The 18,357-nt window shown below is 52.0% G+C and overlaps 6 protein-coding genes across 6 annotated transcripts; 4 read left to right on the top strand and 2 right to left on the bottom strand.

Annotated features, from left to right (window-relative positions):
- Positions 1 to 303: 303 nt before the first annotated feature.
- On the top strand, positions 304 to 1,809 carry J4E79_000517 (uncharacterized protein; the record flags this gene model as incomplete). The annotated part of the gene is made up of 1 exon (XM_049349433.1): positions 304 to 1,809. The coding sequence occupies one exon, from the start codon at positions 304 to 306 to the stop codon at positions 1,807 to 1,809; it is 1,506 nt and encodes a 501-aa protein (XP_049216220.1).
- A 1,041-nt stretch (positions 1,810 to 2,850) lies between these two features.
- Positions 2,851 to 4,027, bottom strand: J4E79_000516 (uncharacterized protein; the record flags this gene model as incomplete). Its single annotated transcript, XM_049349432.1, has 5 exons — positions 2,851 to 3,173; positions 3,231 to 3,365; positions 3,418 to 3,751; positions 3,808 to 3,845; positions 3,910 to 4,027. The coding sequence occupies 5 exons, from the start codon at positions 4,025 to 4,027 to the stop codon at positions 2,851 to 2,853; spliced, it is 948 nt and encodes a 315-aa protein (XP_049216219.1).
- Positions 4,028 to 4,760: 733 nt separating this feature from the next.
- J4E79_000515 (uncharacterized protein) lies at positions 4,761 to 5,844 on the top strand (the record flags this gene model as incomplete). The annotated part of the gene is made up of 2 exons (XM_049349431.1): positions 4,761 to 4,893; positions 5,735 to 5,844. The coding sequence occupies 2 exons, from the start codon at positions 4,761 to 4,763 to the stop codon at positions 5,842 to 5,844; spliced, it is 243 nt and encodes an 80-aa protein (XP_049216218.1).
- Positions 5,845 to 5,897: 53 nt separating this feature from the next.
- Positions 5,898 to 6,874, top strand: J4E79_000514 (uncharacterized protein; the record flags this gene model as incomplete). Its single annotated transcript, XM_049349430.1, has 2 exons — positions 5,898 to 5,956; positions 6,250 to 6,874. 2 exons carry the CDS (start codon positions 5,898 to 5,900, stop codon positions 6,872 to 6,874), a joined length of 684 nt encoding a protein of 227 aa, XP_049216217.1.
- Positions 6,875 to 7,267: 393 nt separating this feature from the next.
- Positions 7,268 to 10,883, bottom strand: J4E79_000513 (uncharacterized protein; the record flags this gene model as incomplete). Its single annotated transcript, XM_049349429.1, has 2 exons — positions 7,268 to 10,390; positions 10,440 to 10,883. 2 exons carry the CDS (start codon positions 10,881 to 10,883, stop codon positions 7,268 to 7,270), a joined length of 3,567 nt encoding a protein of 1,188 aa, XP_049216216.1.
- Positions 10,884 to 11,491: 608 nt separating this feature from the next.
- Positions 11,492 to 16,546, top strand: J4E79_000512 (uncharacterized protein; the record flags this gene model as incomplete). The annotated part of the gene is made up of 3 exons (XM_049349428.1): positions 11,492 to 11,543; positions 11,591 to 13,077; positions 13,538 to 16,546. 3 exons carry the CDS (start codon positions 11,492 to 11,494, stop codon positions 16,544 to 16,546), a joined length of 4,548 nt encoding a protein of 1,515 aa, XP_049216215.1.
- Between the last annotated feature and the right edge of the window lie 1,811 nt (positions 16,547 to 18,357).

The raw sequence follows: 18,357 nt of genomic DNA, 5'->3' as shown, positions 1-18,357 counted from the left end.
ACTCAACCGACGTAATCACAATCCTGCGTCCTGTATCTATCAGGGAACTCTTTACCAGAAAAAGCAAACATTTATAAGATTACGTGGTTGAACGTGCGCTTCGTTCTAATCAAGACCCTGTTACATTGCAAAACGGGAACCGGCGGGAATACGTTACACGACAAACTAGCTTGAACCAAACCTGGAACTATCACCAGATATCTGACACAGTTTCTTTCACTACTCCTACAGCAGCTCACCAGATCAACCTACCGCTCAATTGACGTTAGGGTGGTTATTCGTCACGGTTCACTTACCAAAACTATGACTCGCGGAAGCATCACCTGCGACACTAGTGTCCCAAAAACACCGACGACGGAGCCAGCACCGTCCACGCTGACCTCGGCCGATTTCAAGACCCCTAAACCACCTCTTACCTCGCAGACAACTAAATCTCCACGCAGCCCATCAAGCAAATTCTCGTTTCAGGAGCAGCGGCGAAAATCGTTCTTGGAACATCTGAAACGATGGCACTTGAGCCACGAATCGAGTAATTTCTTTCAAGGAAAACTCAGCTTACTACCTTCCGAGCCTGAATACAACGAAAATCTGGAATTGGGTAGAAGTGTAACTTGTATTTTGACGGATTCGAGTTTTACGGACTATAGGAAGACGGTTGCTATTAAGCTTTTTGGACCGCAAAAGGACAGCGTAAACGGCAAGATAAGAGAACTGGGACGGGATATCAAGAGCAGGAGCATGGCTTTACTCAGCAGCGAGATGAAGCTCGCGGAGGACAAGAAAGAGGAGGCATGGCCGTCACCAGAAGCCATATCCGGCTCTTCAAACAGCTACTACAACCTCGTCATCCGCTTCGGCTCAGGATGGCTCTCAGCACGCGACTACTTCAACAGACTCTACTTCCGACACCTCGCTGCGCGCTTGCCAGGTCGGAGTAGCCACTGCGTCGCCAATACAGCAGACTACGTCTTCCGCGTCCGCTCACAAGCACTTGGCCCACCACCCTCAAAACGAGACACAGTACCCATCCAACCACTCTTCCACCAATTCCAACGCCTACCCACGGAACTCCAAGAAATGATCCTCATGACCGCCGCCGGACTTACCCGCGACTACGACCTCACCAACGACGCGCGCAGGAACTGTGCCAGAGCCTCCGAAAGAGCCATCAGTTTATCAACCCTACTACGCATCTCGCGCGGCATCCACGACACAATGCGCCCATACATAATGCGCAGCACGACCTTCCATTTCGGCCTCAGCGGAACGACAAACTTCCTCTGGCAATGCGGCCCGACTTATCGTCCCCACATTAAACGCTTGGCCTTCCATTTCGGGAAGAATGCTTTGCTTCATTGCGTGCGCTGGTTAGCCTCTGATGCGATTTTCGAGTTCCTAGAGCCGCCGCAGCCGAATGGAGGGACTGGGTTACCGCTGTTTTGGCGCTGTCAGTTGAGAGCTCTTGCCAAGGAATTGCATTTGCGGGAACTTGTTATTGATATTGAGGGGATTCCGAAGGCGGATGTTGCTATGGTGGTTAGGGTTATGAAAGATGCGTTTGGGGGTGTGGAGAGGGTGAAGTTTGTGGAGGGTTCGCCGCCTGGGAAGACAGAGTTTGTGGATATGAGGGATGAACGGTTAGCGGGCATCGGCAAGGAGACTTGGAGGGAGCTGGTCAAGGGGTATATCGGGAGGTATGAGCGCCAGATTGGGTGGCATAATTGGCATTTTAAGATGGATTTGGTGGGCTTGAAGGAGCATGAGCTGGATGCTTTGATGGATAAGGAAGCGGAGTTTTTTGATAGTTGATATAGGGGAAATGCATCGTGATGGTGTTATTGGTATATCTTGGGGCTTGGGGGAATACGGAATAGAAATCTGGCGAGTTCATGGTAAGCTTAACCAACGGTAGAAATATGGCTTTGTGGTCTGCTGATGGTACCCGCACGTACGAGAAATGTCGTCGAGCGAGTGATGAATTTTGGACGAGAAAACCGCACACCTAGATTCCAATTTTAGTCTAGTCTACGTCGCCTCCACTACTACATTTCTTTTTCCGGAAGAAGAATTACCATTGCTTTGTGCGTCGTATCAAAAGGATGGTGTTCACACCACTATTGCTTTGTTTCGGCAGTTGACAGTCAAGGTACTTGCACCTGGGTACGCAAATTGAGACATTGGCGATAGAGGCTTTCAAGGTTCTTCGTGGAAGGCATAGTGGATTCAGTACGCGTAACATTTTAAAGTTTCATCGACACCCAGGCTGAGCCCAACATTGCCCGCTGCCAGCCTCATTACCGACCCTCCGATGCTTTTCGAGTTCGTGAGGCGACCTCGCGAGGGAAGCCCAGGTGACCGCCGCGAGCGGCTAGCGCAACGGGTCCCTGCACGGAAGCAGCGGCAGGCGGGAAGACGACAACTCTAAATACCTAGTTCCCGGAGTCCTCTTCTTTGTATCGACATCAAAATTTCCGAGAGCATTCGTCCGCATGATGGACTTTTGGCATCCTACTTCACACTCATGACGAGTGGCTGCCTTTTCTTTCTCTACTCAGACGATCATACGCAAGACGACCTCGAGACTCAACCTTGGAAACTGCAACCCGGCAGCACATGACACGATACAGTCACACATCTTCTGTGCGACAGTTAAACGTCGTTGTTGCTATCGCAGAGTCATGCAAGTCGTGCAAGAAGAAGTCATGGACGGCAAAACATGACCTCGTCACTTGCGAAATTGGTGAGATAGATTGTAAAAGTCAAAATGTCATTGGTAACGAGCGTAATTGAGTGCAAACTCCGCAAATGTATGTAAATCTCCTCTCACAAGGTTTCTCAAGAGGCCGTCTTCTAAAATCCCCACTTGGCAATTTTCTTGTACGACTTGTGCTTGACGCTGGTAGTGCGCTTCGCGACGCTCATGCGCTTCACGACAGCGCTCTCGTCTTCGTCCACATCCACACACCCATCAACATCCTGCGAGGAGCAGAGCGGCGTGAGAGTCTTAGAGCCCATATCGCAGAAGTTGCCATGTGCGTCGACAAAGTCCGGTCCCCAAGACGTGGCAGATTCACAAAGTCCCTTCGCTGAGTGGCTTGCAATGTTGGACACGACAAGTGCCTCGGTCATCCACTGGGGACGCTCCGAGACACTACGCTTGGCGCCAGGTTGGTCTGAACACAAAACGTTAGAGAAAATACTTGCGCGGTAGGCATAAGGGGATGACTAACCAGCGATAGGGCCACTGTCTGGTCCAAAGATCGTGTATGTACATCCTGCGTTGCTGCTCGCGGTGTCGTTGACGTTTTCACCGTACGCGGTGGTATCGAACTTCAGAGAAGCAGCCGCAATATCGTTGGTATGGTCTAGATGCGAAGTCAGTGTACGTACCACAAGTGTGCCATGGCCGTCATTTACCTGCATCGATCCAAGTGCACCTGGGAACGTAGTCGCCACCGTCGTCTAGGCGTCCCGCTACCTCGACGCTCTCGTACCAGGATTGGCCACAGACTGATCCAATATCGCCAGTCCATGCACCACCGAAAGTGCCGTCGAACTGCGTCACGGTGATCCAGGCAATACATGTCGCGTCATCGTTGTTCGAGATGCTGACGTATTTGGCTCGTTGGCCCCCAACCCCCGCGTCAATGGTGCGGTCGCAAATTCCACCAGAACCGATATCACAGCCATCAGCTTGGCCCTGATATCCGTTTACCTGGGAGAAGGAATAGACCTTGTTGATCGAGCCGGACTAACCTCTTGTTAGCAGCGGATTCCATGTTGTCCATACTAGCACATAGCACTCACAAGACTGTCTCCGTCGTTACCAAGGTCGGGTAGACCGGCTACAAGAGTAAAGAGTGTGTCAGTAAAGACCATGAAGATATTAGTCTTCTTGTAATGCTATACCTTTGATCCGGACAGTTGCACCCTCTGGTGCTGATCCTGGGACGTTGGCTTCGAAAAACCCAACCGTAGTCAATGCGTCAGCCACGAGCCCAATGGCTGTGAGAACCGAGGCAGCCATGTTGAAACTTGCGCGAAAGCTGATTATATGATAGTTGTTCAAAGCCGTTTAACTGAGAGGGAGAAGTCCGGTTTGGGTGATGAGTGCTTGGTTCACAGAAGGACTTTTTATATCTCTTCGGCTTGAGCAGTGCTTGTTGCTATCCATGACACTATGGAGCCATGGTGACATTTCTCCGGAACTTCGGCATGCCATCGTAACATGTCTCAAATCGAATAGCAAATCAGAACTTCGTTGACAACATGTGCTCGGCCCCCAACTGTTGCCAATACTTTATCCATGCGAAGTGGAGGTTCGGCTTGTTCACTTTGTCAGCCTGTACGAACATTAGGTATGCTGCCTATGATATGGCCGACCTTTGATTTGCCGTAGCCTCCTGGGTATCTCATCCTTCTAAGACACTGATGAACGCAAATATCAAGACCTTCCCGAATGGTAATGTTGAGTGATGTCGTCTTACCGGTTAGAACAGTAGTCTGCCTGGGAGCTGAAGGATCGCTAGAAAACCGGGGACTAACGAAGAAAGTAGGAAAAAGCGACACAGATACGCCTTGTCATCCCCCCGGAAGCGCCGGTGGAAAGCAACTAATCTGTGATGGAGGTCGAATTGCCAAGTCCGCGGGACAGTTATAAGCCACCTCGCCCACCGACTCAATGCTCAGCAACACCTTTCTCTATCAGCTCCACTTCTTCTTTCGAGACAAGATCGACCACTCGACCCCAACAAGCCACCATGAAGCTCTCACTTGCCCTGATCAGTACTCTGCTTACGAGCTCCCTCGCACTTTCGGTCAAACGACAAAACGATGTACCCTCCTGCGTCAACGGCGATGTTGCCGACAGCAACGGCGGTCCATACGAGGGTGGTATGTAATAGCAACTGCCGGCTTCGGTCCCTTAGGTAAAACAAGCTGACACCCTATGTTTAGGCGCTGAATGTGAACAAGACTGCTACTTGACTGAACAGGAAGGGGACAGAGTCGATCAGATTTGCAAAGGGTACTGCACTGGAACACCGCTCGTGACAGGAACTGTTGTGTACAACTGCTATGGAAGTGGCTGAAGCGTGCACGGAAAGCCTTCTGGGGCGGACTTGTTGGAAACCCATTGTGTCAGAGCATTACATAGATACTTTTACACACCAACCTTCAATGGATGACTTCAACTTAAGCACCGCATAAATGCTTGTCTTCCGGGCGTACATGCTTATCCCTCGTGCGTGTACCTAGCATAACTATGTGTCAAGACGTCATCTTCTCGCCAATCTCTATATGAGATTCGTTCTTTACTATGAGTTCGTAAGGCTCGACCGGCAATACGGCTTACGCCCGAAACTCATCGACGAATGACAAGGCGCATGGTTGAAGCGAGATCCCCACACAAAACGCCCCGCAGAAGATTACCCCGGAATACACCGCGGACGTTGGATCAAAGTGTTGTGGTTTATAGTGGTTAAGGTTAGCTGCCGCCGTGACTAATCGAAGCAGGCACGTGGTGGTTGTGGGGGCTACATAAGGCGCCCCGAGGCACCCCGTGCGGGTCTTGGTAAACACCACTACCAAAATCAGACAATGATCGGGACGACCGTGCCACCCAACCCCGCCTCAACGTCGCAACGCTAAGGAAGAATATGTGCGTTGTTATGACCCAGCGATGTCATTTGGGGCGTACATGAGTCGGGTTTTAAGAGAGGACGAATGACGACAGTGCTAAGAGCAGCTGCAACCGACGAATCTACGCGACCAGCGACAGCTTCAGACACTGGAAGCGACAAGGAAACGTTCCGTTCCAACCGATTAGCCGGTGAGATGGTCTGAGCCCTTACATGCAATAAGCCGCAGTGTGACACATGACGAAATGTCCCATGAGTATGCCTTACTCTTGGCAAGAAGCGGATGGCCTTATTATGCAGCGATGTCTGGAGATGGAGTACAAACACCCTAGCCGCCCCCCACGCTCGCATCTACTGAGATCGGACTCGTTCAGAACCGCATCCAGACTTGATAATTCTTGCTGTTTTCGAGACTCTCCCTAAACCTTTTGCTTCAGCATTTCCAATGCAGCTCTTCCAAGTCATCAACAGATCGGCGTTTCTAGCCTTGCTTTCTTCTCCCTTCTACGCACATGCACAAGCATCCCAGAACGCAGATGGGCAAGAACTAAGCCCATACAAGTTTGTGCCCTCCCCATGTATCGGCACAAGTCAACTAACCGTTCGATAGTCAGAACCTGACGCTCCGTTTCTTCAAGGATGGCCACGACGACACGTGTAACTACTACGACTCCCGCGACGCCTTGACCTTCACTACGAGTAGTATTCCCATCGTCCCGCACTGTTTCAGTCTTGGAGACCTCTTTGGTGGAAACGCCACGCAGGGCTTTGTGAACCAGACATGGAACCTCGGTTCTAACAGGTTTGGTGACGAACAAGCGGGTATATACTGGACGCTTCTCAACGCCGACAAGTACGACAGATCAGCAAACTACTCTCGGGTCCTATACCGCCACCATGTAGTGCAGGCTTATGACGACATATGGAAGGAGGGCCATCTCTCAAATATGATGGCTACCGTCTACGGAGGGGAGGACTGCTCTGAACTCGATCCTAACGATGACCAAAACTTGCTGAATTGGTTTGGGTACAGCTGTTGGAGTGCTGATGAGGGTGATTGTGGCAATACACCTTACCCCCTCAATAGTTTCAATCTTGCCTCAGTCGACCAGAGGTCAGACCGCAAGTGCTGGTTGCATTCGGAATTGGGCGCGGCTGTGCATGGATTCTCGTCTTCTCGGGCGATAATGGGAGCTTTCGCGAGTGTATCTCTAGCTGTCTGGCTGGCCTTGTAAGGTATCTAGATGTTGACAGGAGAATTTGTATAGCTAGACATTGAAGAACTCAACCTCAAGCGCAAAAGAAATGATTAAGGCAGAAAGTGAGCACACGGCATTGTGACTGTGCCACAAGTAGGGCCGGACTGCTTTCACCAGCGCGGATCCAAAGATTCCGGAAACGTGTTGCAGAGTGACCAGAAATCATGATAAAGGTAAGAAGTTCGGAATGTCATTACGCCTATGTATGCCCAGCCTTTTGAACCCAGTGTCCAAACGCCAGCAGAAGAAGAACAAGTAGACAAGACAGATATACCGCTGCCGCTGCCCACATCAAACGCCGTGACTATGCAAAAAAAGCCCAACACGGGGGTAAAACGCCAAAACTATACACCACCACAATCCCAGCATCTACCCACTCCCATGACTTCTCAACTTCCGCCCAGCCGCAAGACCCGGACCAACGCTATTACCGAAATTCGTAATATTCTCCCTATCACCACGGTCGCCAGCAACGCCAACCGTCTTCCTCGTCATCTTCTTCATCGGAAGCTTGCTCGTATCATCGCCATTGGTTCGCGCCTTCTTATTCGGAGGGCCGCCGTTCAGCGAATCGCAAGAAGACTGGGATGCGAGATGGGGAAGTGGCTGGGTATGAGCTTCCTGCGCCACCACGTTAACATCTAGCTCCCGTAGGGAAGAAGGGTTGCCTGTGGGGAGGTGCGAGATGGTGTGGGCGTGCGCACTGATGGAGTGCGAGAAAATGGGCTTCTTGCTCGTGTCGGCGAATATGTCGGTTGGAGAGGAGAGGTTGAGCGTTCCTGTGGCGTCGTCGAAGATGGGCTGTTTCGAAGGGCTGCGCGTTGTGGTGTCGACGGGTGCGGGGCGGTCTCGAAGACGGGAGAGGATGTTCTCGTGTGCTTCGGTGCGTGGGAGGGTGGAGGGGATGGTGTAGGAGACACGCTGGGGTGTTTCGCCAGTGGGGTTGTATTCGATCAGGTTCTGGGACCCGACAACCTCGCGAAGCTCGTGCAGTGGTGCACGAATGTCCGCATCTGCAGCAAGCGCTGGTAAAGTGTCCTTCAGTGTGTTCGCTTGTGCTGACATGTCCGATTCGAGAGACTGAACGCGATCGAATGAAGTGGATAGATGATCACCGATGCTAGAGTATGAAGCTGCCACTGTTGACGACAAAGCAGCCAGCGATGCTGTATGGGCGGTGTGATGGGTGTTGTTCTGTTCACGGATGCGGGCTACAATGTCATCCAAGGATTGAAGCTGAGTGTCCAGGTGTGCCATCTGGGCCTCAACAGTCTTGACCGTGCTCTCGTGGACGGATGTGGTCGTGTCTTTGATCGAAGTGGAATGTTGGGTCGCGGCTGCAAAATCAGACTTGATCTTGGTCTTGACGGCATCTCTTGACTTGGATACACCTGCCAGAATGTCTCTCGACTTATCCGACCATGCAATAACGCCATCAGCATAAGCATCTTGCTTCGTCTCGAACGCAGCGTTGGCGGCGTTCATCTCCTCTCGTACAGCCGAAAGCTTCTCGTCTAACCTCTTCTCTTGCGCGTCGGCGTTTGCGTTGATGATGGCAGTAAGCTGTGAGAGCAGTTGTTGGCGGTCTTCGGCCGACTTCTGTTTCTCTTCGTTCACGATCTTCTCAAGTTGGCCCTGAGATGTCTTGTTCGCCTCGACCAAGGCCGCGTTGGCCTCTACGACCTGTTGGTGTAGTCGCTCGTTTTCGATTTGCTGGTCGTTCAGATCCTTGACTAGATCGTCAAAGGTGGTCTTGAAGTCTCGGCCGAGCCCCGCATAGGACGCGTGGACTTGCGTGTGGAAGGCGTCGAGTTCCGTGATGATGTTCGCAGAGATTGTCTCCGCCGCTGCCGAGAGCTCATCGAGGCCTGCGCCGATCTTTGTCTTGACGTCTTCTCGAAGAGTCCTGATCTCCTCCAGAACTTCATTTATGTGGTCGCGCGCTTGAGCTGTCTGTCCGTTGACTTCTTGTTCGGAAGTCTGGTATGCCTCCATCTTTTCCTGTAAGAAAGACTGCGAGGCGCCAAGCTGCTCAAGTTCATCTCTGACAAAAGCTTGCATACGTTCTGATATCGCGTTCATCAGCTGTTCTTGCTGTTGCTGAAGCTCCTCTATCCGGTCCTCAACTATACGGGTTGTGTCGACAACCTGAGTCTGGGAGGAATTCCAATTCCGTCGGTTCTGCGATTGGAGTTCTGATTTCCGTCGAATCTTCGACCGTAAACCGTCGATAGCTGATGTGGTCTTGCCGAGTGTTGAGATCATCTCTTTCCCAACCTCTGCGAGCTCTTGCTCAGTCTTCTGATGTGCCTTTCGCAATTCCGCCTCTTCGGTAAGGTTTTGACGCGTGTGCTCCAAAACAATCTCTGTCTTCTCTAAGATACCCTTGGTACCGTCCAAAGCTAGTTGAGTTTGTTCGTTGTCTTTTTTCAATGTCTGGAAGTTTGTCGTGAGTTTGAACAGATCCTCCACCTTGTTGCGCAGGTTGACCTCCATGGTCTCAAGGCGGTCGCGTTGTTCCTCGCTAAGGATTCGTCTCGATTCGCTGACTGTTGTGATCTCCTCGTAATTCTCCTGTGTAAGATAGACACCGTTGCGCTGCCGGGTCGCTATTAATTCGCTTTTTAGCTTCTCGATTTCGGCTGTGTACTCCTTGAGCAGGGTCTTCTTGTTGATGGCCTGGTTCATTTGCGGCTTGTTGCGAATATTCTTCGCGCGGAATGCGTAGTCGAGGGTGGATATCGTCTCTTCGAGGTTGCTCTTCGCTGGCGACAAAGTTGCAATGATGCAAGTCTTTGTTCGACCACCCAACGAGTCTTGCAGCAAGCGGGTGAGTTTTGACTCTCGGTACGGGATATGCGAGCTGCGTTCGACGAGTGCGTTGATAACGCGACCCAGTGTTAGCAAACTCTTGTTGATAAGACCAGCCTCTGCTGCGCGCTTGTTCTCAGCACCACTGCGCTGAATGTTCTCACTACCCGCGAGATCGACGAGGTTGAGCTTTCCGGCGCTCAGGTATTCCTGGCCATCTTCTGTTGTTCGCTTGATGTAGACGGTAATGGTGAAGACGGTATGACTTCGCGAACTGAGGTCGTTGCACTTGGTCGCAGCTACTTGTCGCTTGTGGCTGCCGTTGCGCAGCATTGTGATACCCTCGGCAGCAGTCTTGAGATGGCACTCCTCCATTCCCTGGACCATGGTCGTGGTAGAGCCCTTCTTGCTGTTATCGTCGTAGATCTTCAGCTTTGTCGCGTCATCCGGTGATAGCAAATCGCGAAGTTCTTCGTTGTAAAGTTCGATGAAAGAGCATTTGACCGAGTTCTCGATTTCGTCGGTCTCGAGGCGTTGGAAGAGCGCGTACAGGACGCGTGGAATGATACCGGCGGCATCTGGAAGAGGGAGGACGTTGGAAATGTCACCAGTCATGGTGTAGGTCTTTCCTGTGCCGGTCTGACCGTATGCGAAGATTGTGCAGTTGAAGCCGTCGACGACCTAGACGTCCATTAGCGGAGGTAACCACCAACCTCTCGTTCGAACTCACTTCATCCAAAATGGGCGCAACAACTTCGTCGTACATCATGGCCTGGTCGGCTGCCGGAGAAAAGACCTTGTCAAACTGATATGTCTTGTTGCTCAGCGCACTCGGACCCATGGACAGGTCTACAGCTGTGCCCCTGATTCCGTTGGTCGACACGACGACGCCGCTGTTCTCGCGTACTTCGCGGTCATTGCGCCCTCTACACCGGACGACAACGTTGATGTTTGTCTCTTCTCCTCCCTCGCTTTCGAAGTCTATTTTGCGCTTGAGGGGTGATGACCGTGGAGCTCGCGCCGAGGAAGCTACTGATTCGGCTCTCGATGAGCGGCCGTCCATGGCGGGTGTCGCTGAACGGCCACGCGCCAGATGGGGCGGGCGCGTCGTGGGAGGTCGCATGCTCGTGGTATTCCGCTTGACCGGCGGTCCTGGCCGCGGGAGTCCAGACATGGCGACGTTCGGGGGGTGGTGAAGGCGGATATGCGGGTTAGGGTGACATGCGTCTGGTGTTGCGGAACCTGCACCAAAGTAAACAGTCAGTAAACACGTTCATGCAGGGATCCTGCTTAGCTCAGGGGCACAGACCACATGCTATCAGCCATCGCGAACACGGCGCGCTACGTCAATGCAGCGCATGCATGCACATCTCCATCCATATCTCCGCATACATTAGGTCTTCATGCCTTGATCACTGAGTCGATGCAATACATTCGAATGATATATCATTAGCTTCATCCTGTGCAAACCGTTGGAGCTCCTAGTCAACCCAACTACCTGCCTGCGCGTCTGCCCCACCACCCCTCATTCACCGCGATCGTGTCGCGGTCTGTACTTCATTGATTAGAACGTTTTCACAACATCGATTATTGTATCGCTTTACATCGGCTTCGTTGGTCTTCATTCTTGTGTTTGGGGCTGCACGGATAGACCCGGCGCCTTGTCCTCGTGGACACAGCACGCGCCTATGAGCTCCCTGCTATCTACGAGCTAGGCAGCACATCGATTGACAAACACACTGCGATAGCTTACTCGACTCATACACTTAACACATACCCACTATGGAAGACGGCATCATGCAGCTACAGCCTGGGCGCAGTGTAGGCTTCATGAGTCCGTTGCGACCGTCCTTCCCAGATACCAAGCTGACTGAGACACAGCCCTCGGTTGCTCCCTACACGAGGTATTGACGACGATCAAAGCCGAAGTCAAGGCTTTCCCACGATTCCAACTCTACCACGACGAACTACGACCCATATCATCACCCGTACAAGTCGTCCTCCCTGACAACGGTCTGCGACTACAGTTCGACGGCCCCGACCAGCGCCTGCGCCTCATCGAAGTGCTCGATTTCGCAAAGGCCAAGTTGGTATACAAGGACATCGACGTGTACAAGCCTGGTGAGGGAGGCTTCTCTGGTGGCGTATCAGGCCCGAGATTTCGCCATGTCTACGACAAGCTGCTGGGACCGACATATGGCGGAGAGTACATACCACCGAAATCCGAAGACCCAAACGCGAGCGGCACATATAATCTATCGTATCCAGGGATAGCGTTCAACTTTCCGGTTCAACACTCCGCCTACTCTCCAAAGAAGGACTTCATCTCGCTTCTGTCCTCGTCAGCTACTGGGTCTGCAACATCCATGGCGGTCTTCAACGGCGAGTCGTGGCAGAAAGCCCGTGGAACATTGTTCACAGCAATACCGCCGAATCCGAGGTCCTTGGCCCTAGGCAAAGCAAAAGATGGCGGCCCAGACGAGATCGAGACAGTCAAGGTACACGGAGAGGGTAGGATAGAGCTCGTGAGGCGCTCCAGTCCTCCATTCTGGATCATCCTTAGCGAGACAACGCCACAGGATTTGATCATGGAGCTTGGTGCCCCAGACTCCATCTATCGCAAGAACGATCATCGCCTATCAATACACAAGGATCGGAGGACGAGCGACGCGTCAGATCTCTCGCCTGGTGGTCTCACTCCAGATGATGACTCAGACCATGGCTCGGTTGTCAGAAGCGACGACGAAGATGCTTGGGAAGATGATGACGAGGCCGCACTAGAAGCTCAGGAGCGAGAAGTCGCAGCGGCTGAGCACTTCTACAATTACTATCACCATGGCTTTGACATTCTCATCTCTCAGCCCACGCAGATCTCCCCACCTTCTCCTACTGCGGAGAGACATGAGTCGGAACTACATGCGCAAGGAGAGCTCAGTGCACAACCCCTAAACCACCTTACCGCAATCAAGATCATATTCCACGGTAACGTGCCTGGTTCGTACCAGTTCAACCGGCACAGACGAAGCAGATGGACGCTCGAGCACGTCCCATCAGCCATGTACCGCGATCCTCTTAGTTCGGAGATGGGCTTTGGAGACATTTCCGGTAGGCTGAAGGAAGTCTTCAAGCCATACTACGACAATGAAGAGCAGGAGAGATTACAGCAACGCGGCATGGCCCTGAACAGAGGCTGGGGCGACAGTCCTGGTAGTAGCTGCGAACTTCTTGGAGGATGGGAAGAGAGTTCGGGGAAGAAGAGCAAGTTTGCGAATGCTGGTAGTGTCTTGATGGAGGGTGCTGCGGATGTCGGGAACGTGGAGCTGTTTGGATTTCCGGGCATGGTATTTGAGGTGCTAAAGAACGGAGCTGTGAGCTCGTTGACCGTGTATTGATACGAAATGAGTGCTGCTGCTGGTGCCCGCAGGTATGGAAGGCGTTGTGGCCGCGCACATGTGGTGAGGGTTTCCAGTATTATAGAGCTAAATGTAGCAAATCATCACATACATTGTTTCCCGAGTTTTATCATTTCGACAGCGGTGTTGATACTTAGCAGAGCATCAATGACCCGACGCTTTCTCCGCGTCATCGCCGATGTCGGCCGAACAATCACCGAGCCCATCTATGGATCCAAAAATATTGGAACTCCAACACCGCTTCCCCGCCGATTCGCCCGCCCATGATGCTATTATGCTAACCCCAACACGCATCCTCCGCGCATCATGGTCAAACACCCTCCGACTGCCCAAATCTAGCTTTCCGCCGCGACCATTAGCGTCAACGAACCCAATCTACCTACGACGATGCACCGATGACCTGTATTCGTGGCAGGCGAGCCCCGGACGCGTTTTACGTTATGGACACCTGGAGAAGCGATTGAATGGACAGAATGGCGAGGCGGAAGGTAATGCGCCAAAAGAGACCTTTACTTTGCATGATGGACCGCCATACGCCAATGGGCCATTGCACATTGGGCATGCCTTGAACAAGATCACCAAGGACATCATCTGCAGGCACCAGGTCGGGCAAGGGAAACAGGTGTCATATATACCTGGCTGGGACTGCCATGGTCTACCCATTGAGATCAAGGCTCTCCAGGCGCAAAAGAAGGATGCGGCGCAAGCCGACCCAGTGAGCGTGCGTGACGCTGCGCGCGAACTGGCGACTCGGACGATTGAAGAACAGAAGCGCGGCTTCAAGGAATGGGCTGTCATGGGTGACTGGGATAACGCATATCAAACGATGGAGCGCGGTTTCGAGATCAGACAGCTGGAAGTGTTCAAGAGCATGTTTGAGAAGGGCTTGATTTACAGGCAGTTCAAGCCCGTCTACTGGAGCCCAAGTTCGAGAACAGCGCTCGCGGAAGCCGAGTTGGAATACGATGAGGGTCACAAGAGCTTAGCTGCTTTTGTGCGATACCCAGTACATCTTTCGGAGGCTTTGAGGAACGGGGCCTTGAAGGAGGTAGACCGTGAAGTTAGCGTAGCCATCTGGACGACCACACCCTGGACTCTGCCCGCGAACCAGGCGATCGCGGTTCACAAGGACATGCACTACTGCGTAGTCAAGGATGCTGAGAAGGATGGTGAGCTGATCCTGGTCGCAGCTTCACGAGTAGCGGAGTACGAGAAGATCCTTGAGCGGAAGCTCGAAGTAGTTACTGCAGACGTGCGTGGTGCAGACCTTGCCGGTCAAGTTCAGTACGAGAATCCGTTCCAAAAGGCAAATGGACTACAGTCGATAATCCATGCCGACTTCGTCACCGACTCCTCAGGTACTGGACTAGTCCATCTCGCTCCTGGACATGGTATGGACGACTACAACGTCTGCATGGCGCTCAACGTTCCAGCTTTTGCCCCCATAGATGATGCTGGTGCTTTCACTAAGGACGCGTTTCCGGAACAGCCCGAGCTTCTGGAAGGTCTACCTGTCGCTGATATCAAGAAGTCGGGTAGCAATGCTGTGTGCAATTATCTCCAGAAACTAGACATGCTTCGAGGCAAGCAAAACTACCGCCATAAATATCCTATCGACTGGAGAACTAAGGAGCCTGTCATCACGCGCGCTACGGAACAATGGTTCGCCAACGTAGAAGGGATTAAGGACGCGTCGATGAAAGCAATCGCCGACGTCAAATTCATGCCTGAAACTGGCAGAAGTCGTCTAGAGAGCTTCATCCAGGGACGCAGCCAATGGTGTATCTCGCGCCAGCGCGCTTGGGGTGTTCCTATTCCAGCTCTGTACAAAGTCGAGGGTGATACACTGAAAGCCACCATGGACTCTGAAACCATCGATCATATCATTGAGGTGATCAAAGAACGTGGTATCAATGCTTGGTGGACTGATGCGCAGGACGATCCAGCCTGGAAGCCGAAGCATCTCACCGGAACATACGTACGTGGTAGAGATACCATGGACGTCTGGTTCGATAGTGGTACCAGTTGGAAGCTCCTTCCGCAGCAAAAAGACAAGCCTGTTGCCGATGTATACCTTGAAGGCACTGACCAACACCGCGGCTGGTTCCAGTCATCACTCCTTACCCACGTCGCAACCCAGCCTTACTCCACAGAGACCGTCAAAGCACCATACAAGACTCTGATTACCCATGGCTTCACTCTCGACTCCGACGGCCGTAAGATGAGCAAATCTCTTGGCAACGTCATCTCTCCATCTCAAATCATGTCTGGTGAACTCCTTCCTCCCATCAAGCGGAAGAAGCAAAAAGGCGTCAAGCAAGACCCAGCAACTAAGCACACGCCAACATACGATGCCATGGGCGCCGATGCTCTCCGCCTCTGGGCCGCAAGCAGCGACTACACGCGCGACGTCACAATCGGGCAGCCCGTCCTGATGTCCGTAAACCAAGCCCTCCACAAATACCGCGTCACTTTTAAATGGCTGCTAGGCATCTTCTCGCTTTCATCATGCCCACCACCCTTCAAGTCCTTCAACGAGCTCACACCTACCATCGCCGAGTTCAGCGAACTCACTGACCGCCTCGCTGTCCACCGACTGGTACAAGTCAGCGCGGAAGTGCACAACCACTTTGGCAGATACGAGTTCTTCAAAGGTGTGAACGCGATCAACAAGTACATTTCCATGGATCTGAGCGCTTTCTACTTCGAAACACTCAAAGATCGCGTGTACACTGGCGATACAAAGGACTGCGAGACACTTCAGCGCGTTTTGGGTCTCATTTTCTATGAGCTATTGCAGATGCTCGCTCCAGTCTGTCCGCTGCTTGTCGAAGAGGTCTGGGATCATGTTCCTGCAGAGCTCAAAGAGAAGAGTGCTCATCCTGCACGCGCGCTTTGGTCGCCTCTTCCCGCGCTCGCGGCGTCTGAATCTGCTAGTCTGGAGGCCATGAGCGAGACAACTAGCACGCTGGGCGCAGCCATCAAGATCGCACAAGAGCGCCTCCGTGCCGAGAAGAAGATCGGTTCAAGTCTCGAAAGCGCCGCAACAATTTACCTACCAGAAACGACCAACCCAGAGAACTTCTACACGGAACTCTCGGCTTGCATGGAGCCTACGTTTCTCACGCTAGATCAACTCGAAAGCCAACTCGCTGGTCTCTTCGTCATCAGCGAGGTCAACTTTTGGACACCAACAGGGTCGTTTTTTGCGAACAATGTGTTCACGGCGGAGGATTCTGATACGTTGAAGCAGCGGTCGCAGTGGTGGGAGGAGGAAACGCTTTCGAGCGACGCGGGAGTGTTGGGGAAGGCGAAGGTGCTGGTGCATCCGCCTAGTGGGGAGAAGTGCCCGAGGTGTTGGCGCTTTGTCAAGGAGGAGAAGGAGGAGATTTGTGGGAGGTGTAAAATTGTGGTTTCGCAGTAGCTTGGCCATCAAAGTAGACTCTCACGGATTGTATTGTAATGTACTATAGAAAAGAATGAACGAACACCCCATGCCGGCCGGCCACGCAGCCTCCGTTGCCACTCATGTCGTTGTTTGTGCGATGACGTACTCGTAGTCTTTCTTGAGAGGCACAAGCACACCCTGATAGAACCTTTCTTTGAAGTCATCATCATCCAGGCTGAACACTGATGTTTCGAAATTGCAAAGAACACACCGCTGTACGGCAGTTGCGTAGTTCGGCAACTCTCGCGTGCGTAATCCGTTTGCCAGTCGCTGAGCTATGAGAAAGTCGGTTAAGATCGTCCGTCTACCAGATTCTAGATCATCTGCGATTTCGAATGTCTGGATCGGTTTTCCGTATGACATCTCTAGCAGTGCGACACCAAGAGCGAAGACAATACTGTTCTTGATGATGGCGATCCGCTGGCTCGATGCTGTCGGTCTTGGATTCGAAGGGAACTCTCTTGATATATACGTTTGGTCTGATAGCACCGAAGAATCTAGAATGCAGATGTCATTCAAATCCCACGTCTCTTCCAGCCATGGAGTGTCATGAAGGTAGTAGACTGCAGAAGCCAAGGTCAGGGCTAGCGTGCATTTCTCGTTGACGTGAAAAGCAGTGCCTTGCGCTTCCAAAAGTTCTTGTAAGCTGTGTCTTTTGTCTGCTCGGCTTGCAGTAGGGAGACGTAAAGTGTGGAGATGGTGTTGGGCAAACTTGCTGTGCAACACTCCAATACAATCTGAATTTGGAAAGCTTTTGAGCGCTGTGCACAGGTTGTTGATACTTGGAGCTCTCCCTAGACAGTCCCAGTGATGTTGCTTTACGTTGTCTGTATGTATGATGATACTGGGTATCAACGAGCCATTGCCGGGCTTTGTCGCAGTAGCTATATCGACAGTCTCAATCTCGACAGGACATGCTTGCCAAGAAGCAGTAGTACCGGGTATTGATGTTTCAAACGTAAATACCAGCTTGAAGGTGGAGTGGTTGCGTTTTTCGTAGTCGGCCTGGAAATCTAGACAGAGATTTGCTTGGTGTGTGTACGTGCACATGCATTTTGAAGACCACCGGGAATTGATAGCATCGTACAACTTCTCTGCTTGCCCCCGAAATCTCACAAGAGAATCTGTATTGGCTTTTCGCTTTCTTTGTAGTCGCATTGGTTCCAGTGATATTGCTCCCGCCGTGAGTCTCGAAACGCGGTCTACGTCTTCCTCAATTGATGACAGTAGCTTTTGATAGGGCTTCGACTTGAAGCCACCCTTGATCCTGACCCAGGGGTCATTGAAAAACCGATCCCGTGCGTGGATGTCGACGTTGCCTGTGGGTGTTGTCCATGGCGGCTACCACTTGTCAGCGAGCGCTACCCAGGTAATGATGATCAGTGGTAACCAACCCGAAAGTCGTCGCATAGCTGGAGTTTCCTCCCAAGGAGCCTGAGCCCTTTGTTAAGCTGCTTGACCGCCAACTTGAATGGTACATAGCTGCTACCCAGTCGACTTCGCAAGGCGTCGTTGAGCTCTACGCTTTCCCATGATGGACTGTCATGCTTTTCTAGCAACTGATACAATTGAATATCTGATAATGCCAATGGGCACAGAAGGTCCTCGCATGAGTTTCTGTATATACAAGCAATTGTAACAAAGGATGCATGCATATGTCCGAAGACATCTTCGTACTTTCGCATGCTCCTGATGGTTGAAAGCTGGGCTGATAATTAGCGATGGTTGTTTCAGAGACGGGGATCAATACTCCATCAGCATAGTGTTCCAACGCTGATATTATCAAC

The sequence above is a fragment of the Alternaria viburni genome, assembly GCF_023758015.1.
Source record: "Alternaria viburni strain BMP 2772 chromosome Unknown scaffold_1, whole genome shotgun sequence".
Classification (NCBI taxonomy): Eukaryota; Fungi; Ascomycota; class Dothideomycetes; order Pleosporales; family Pleosporaceae; genus Alternaria; species Alternaria viburni.
The sequence above is the reverse complement of the archived record's forward strand: the minus strand, read 5'-3'. Positions and strand labels throughout refer to the sequence as shown.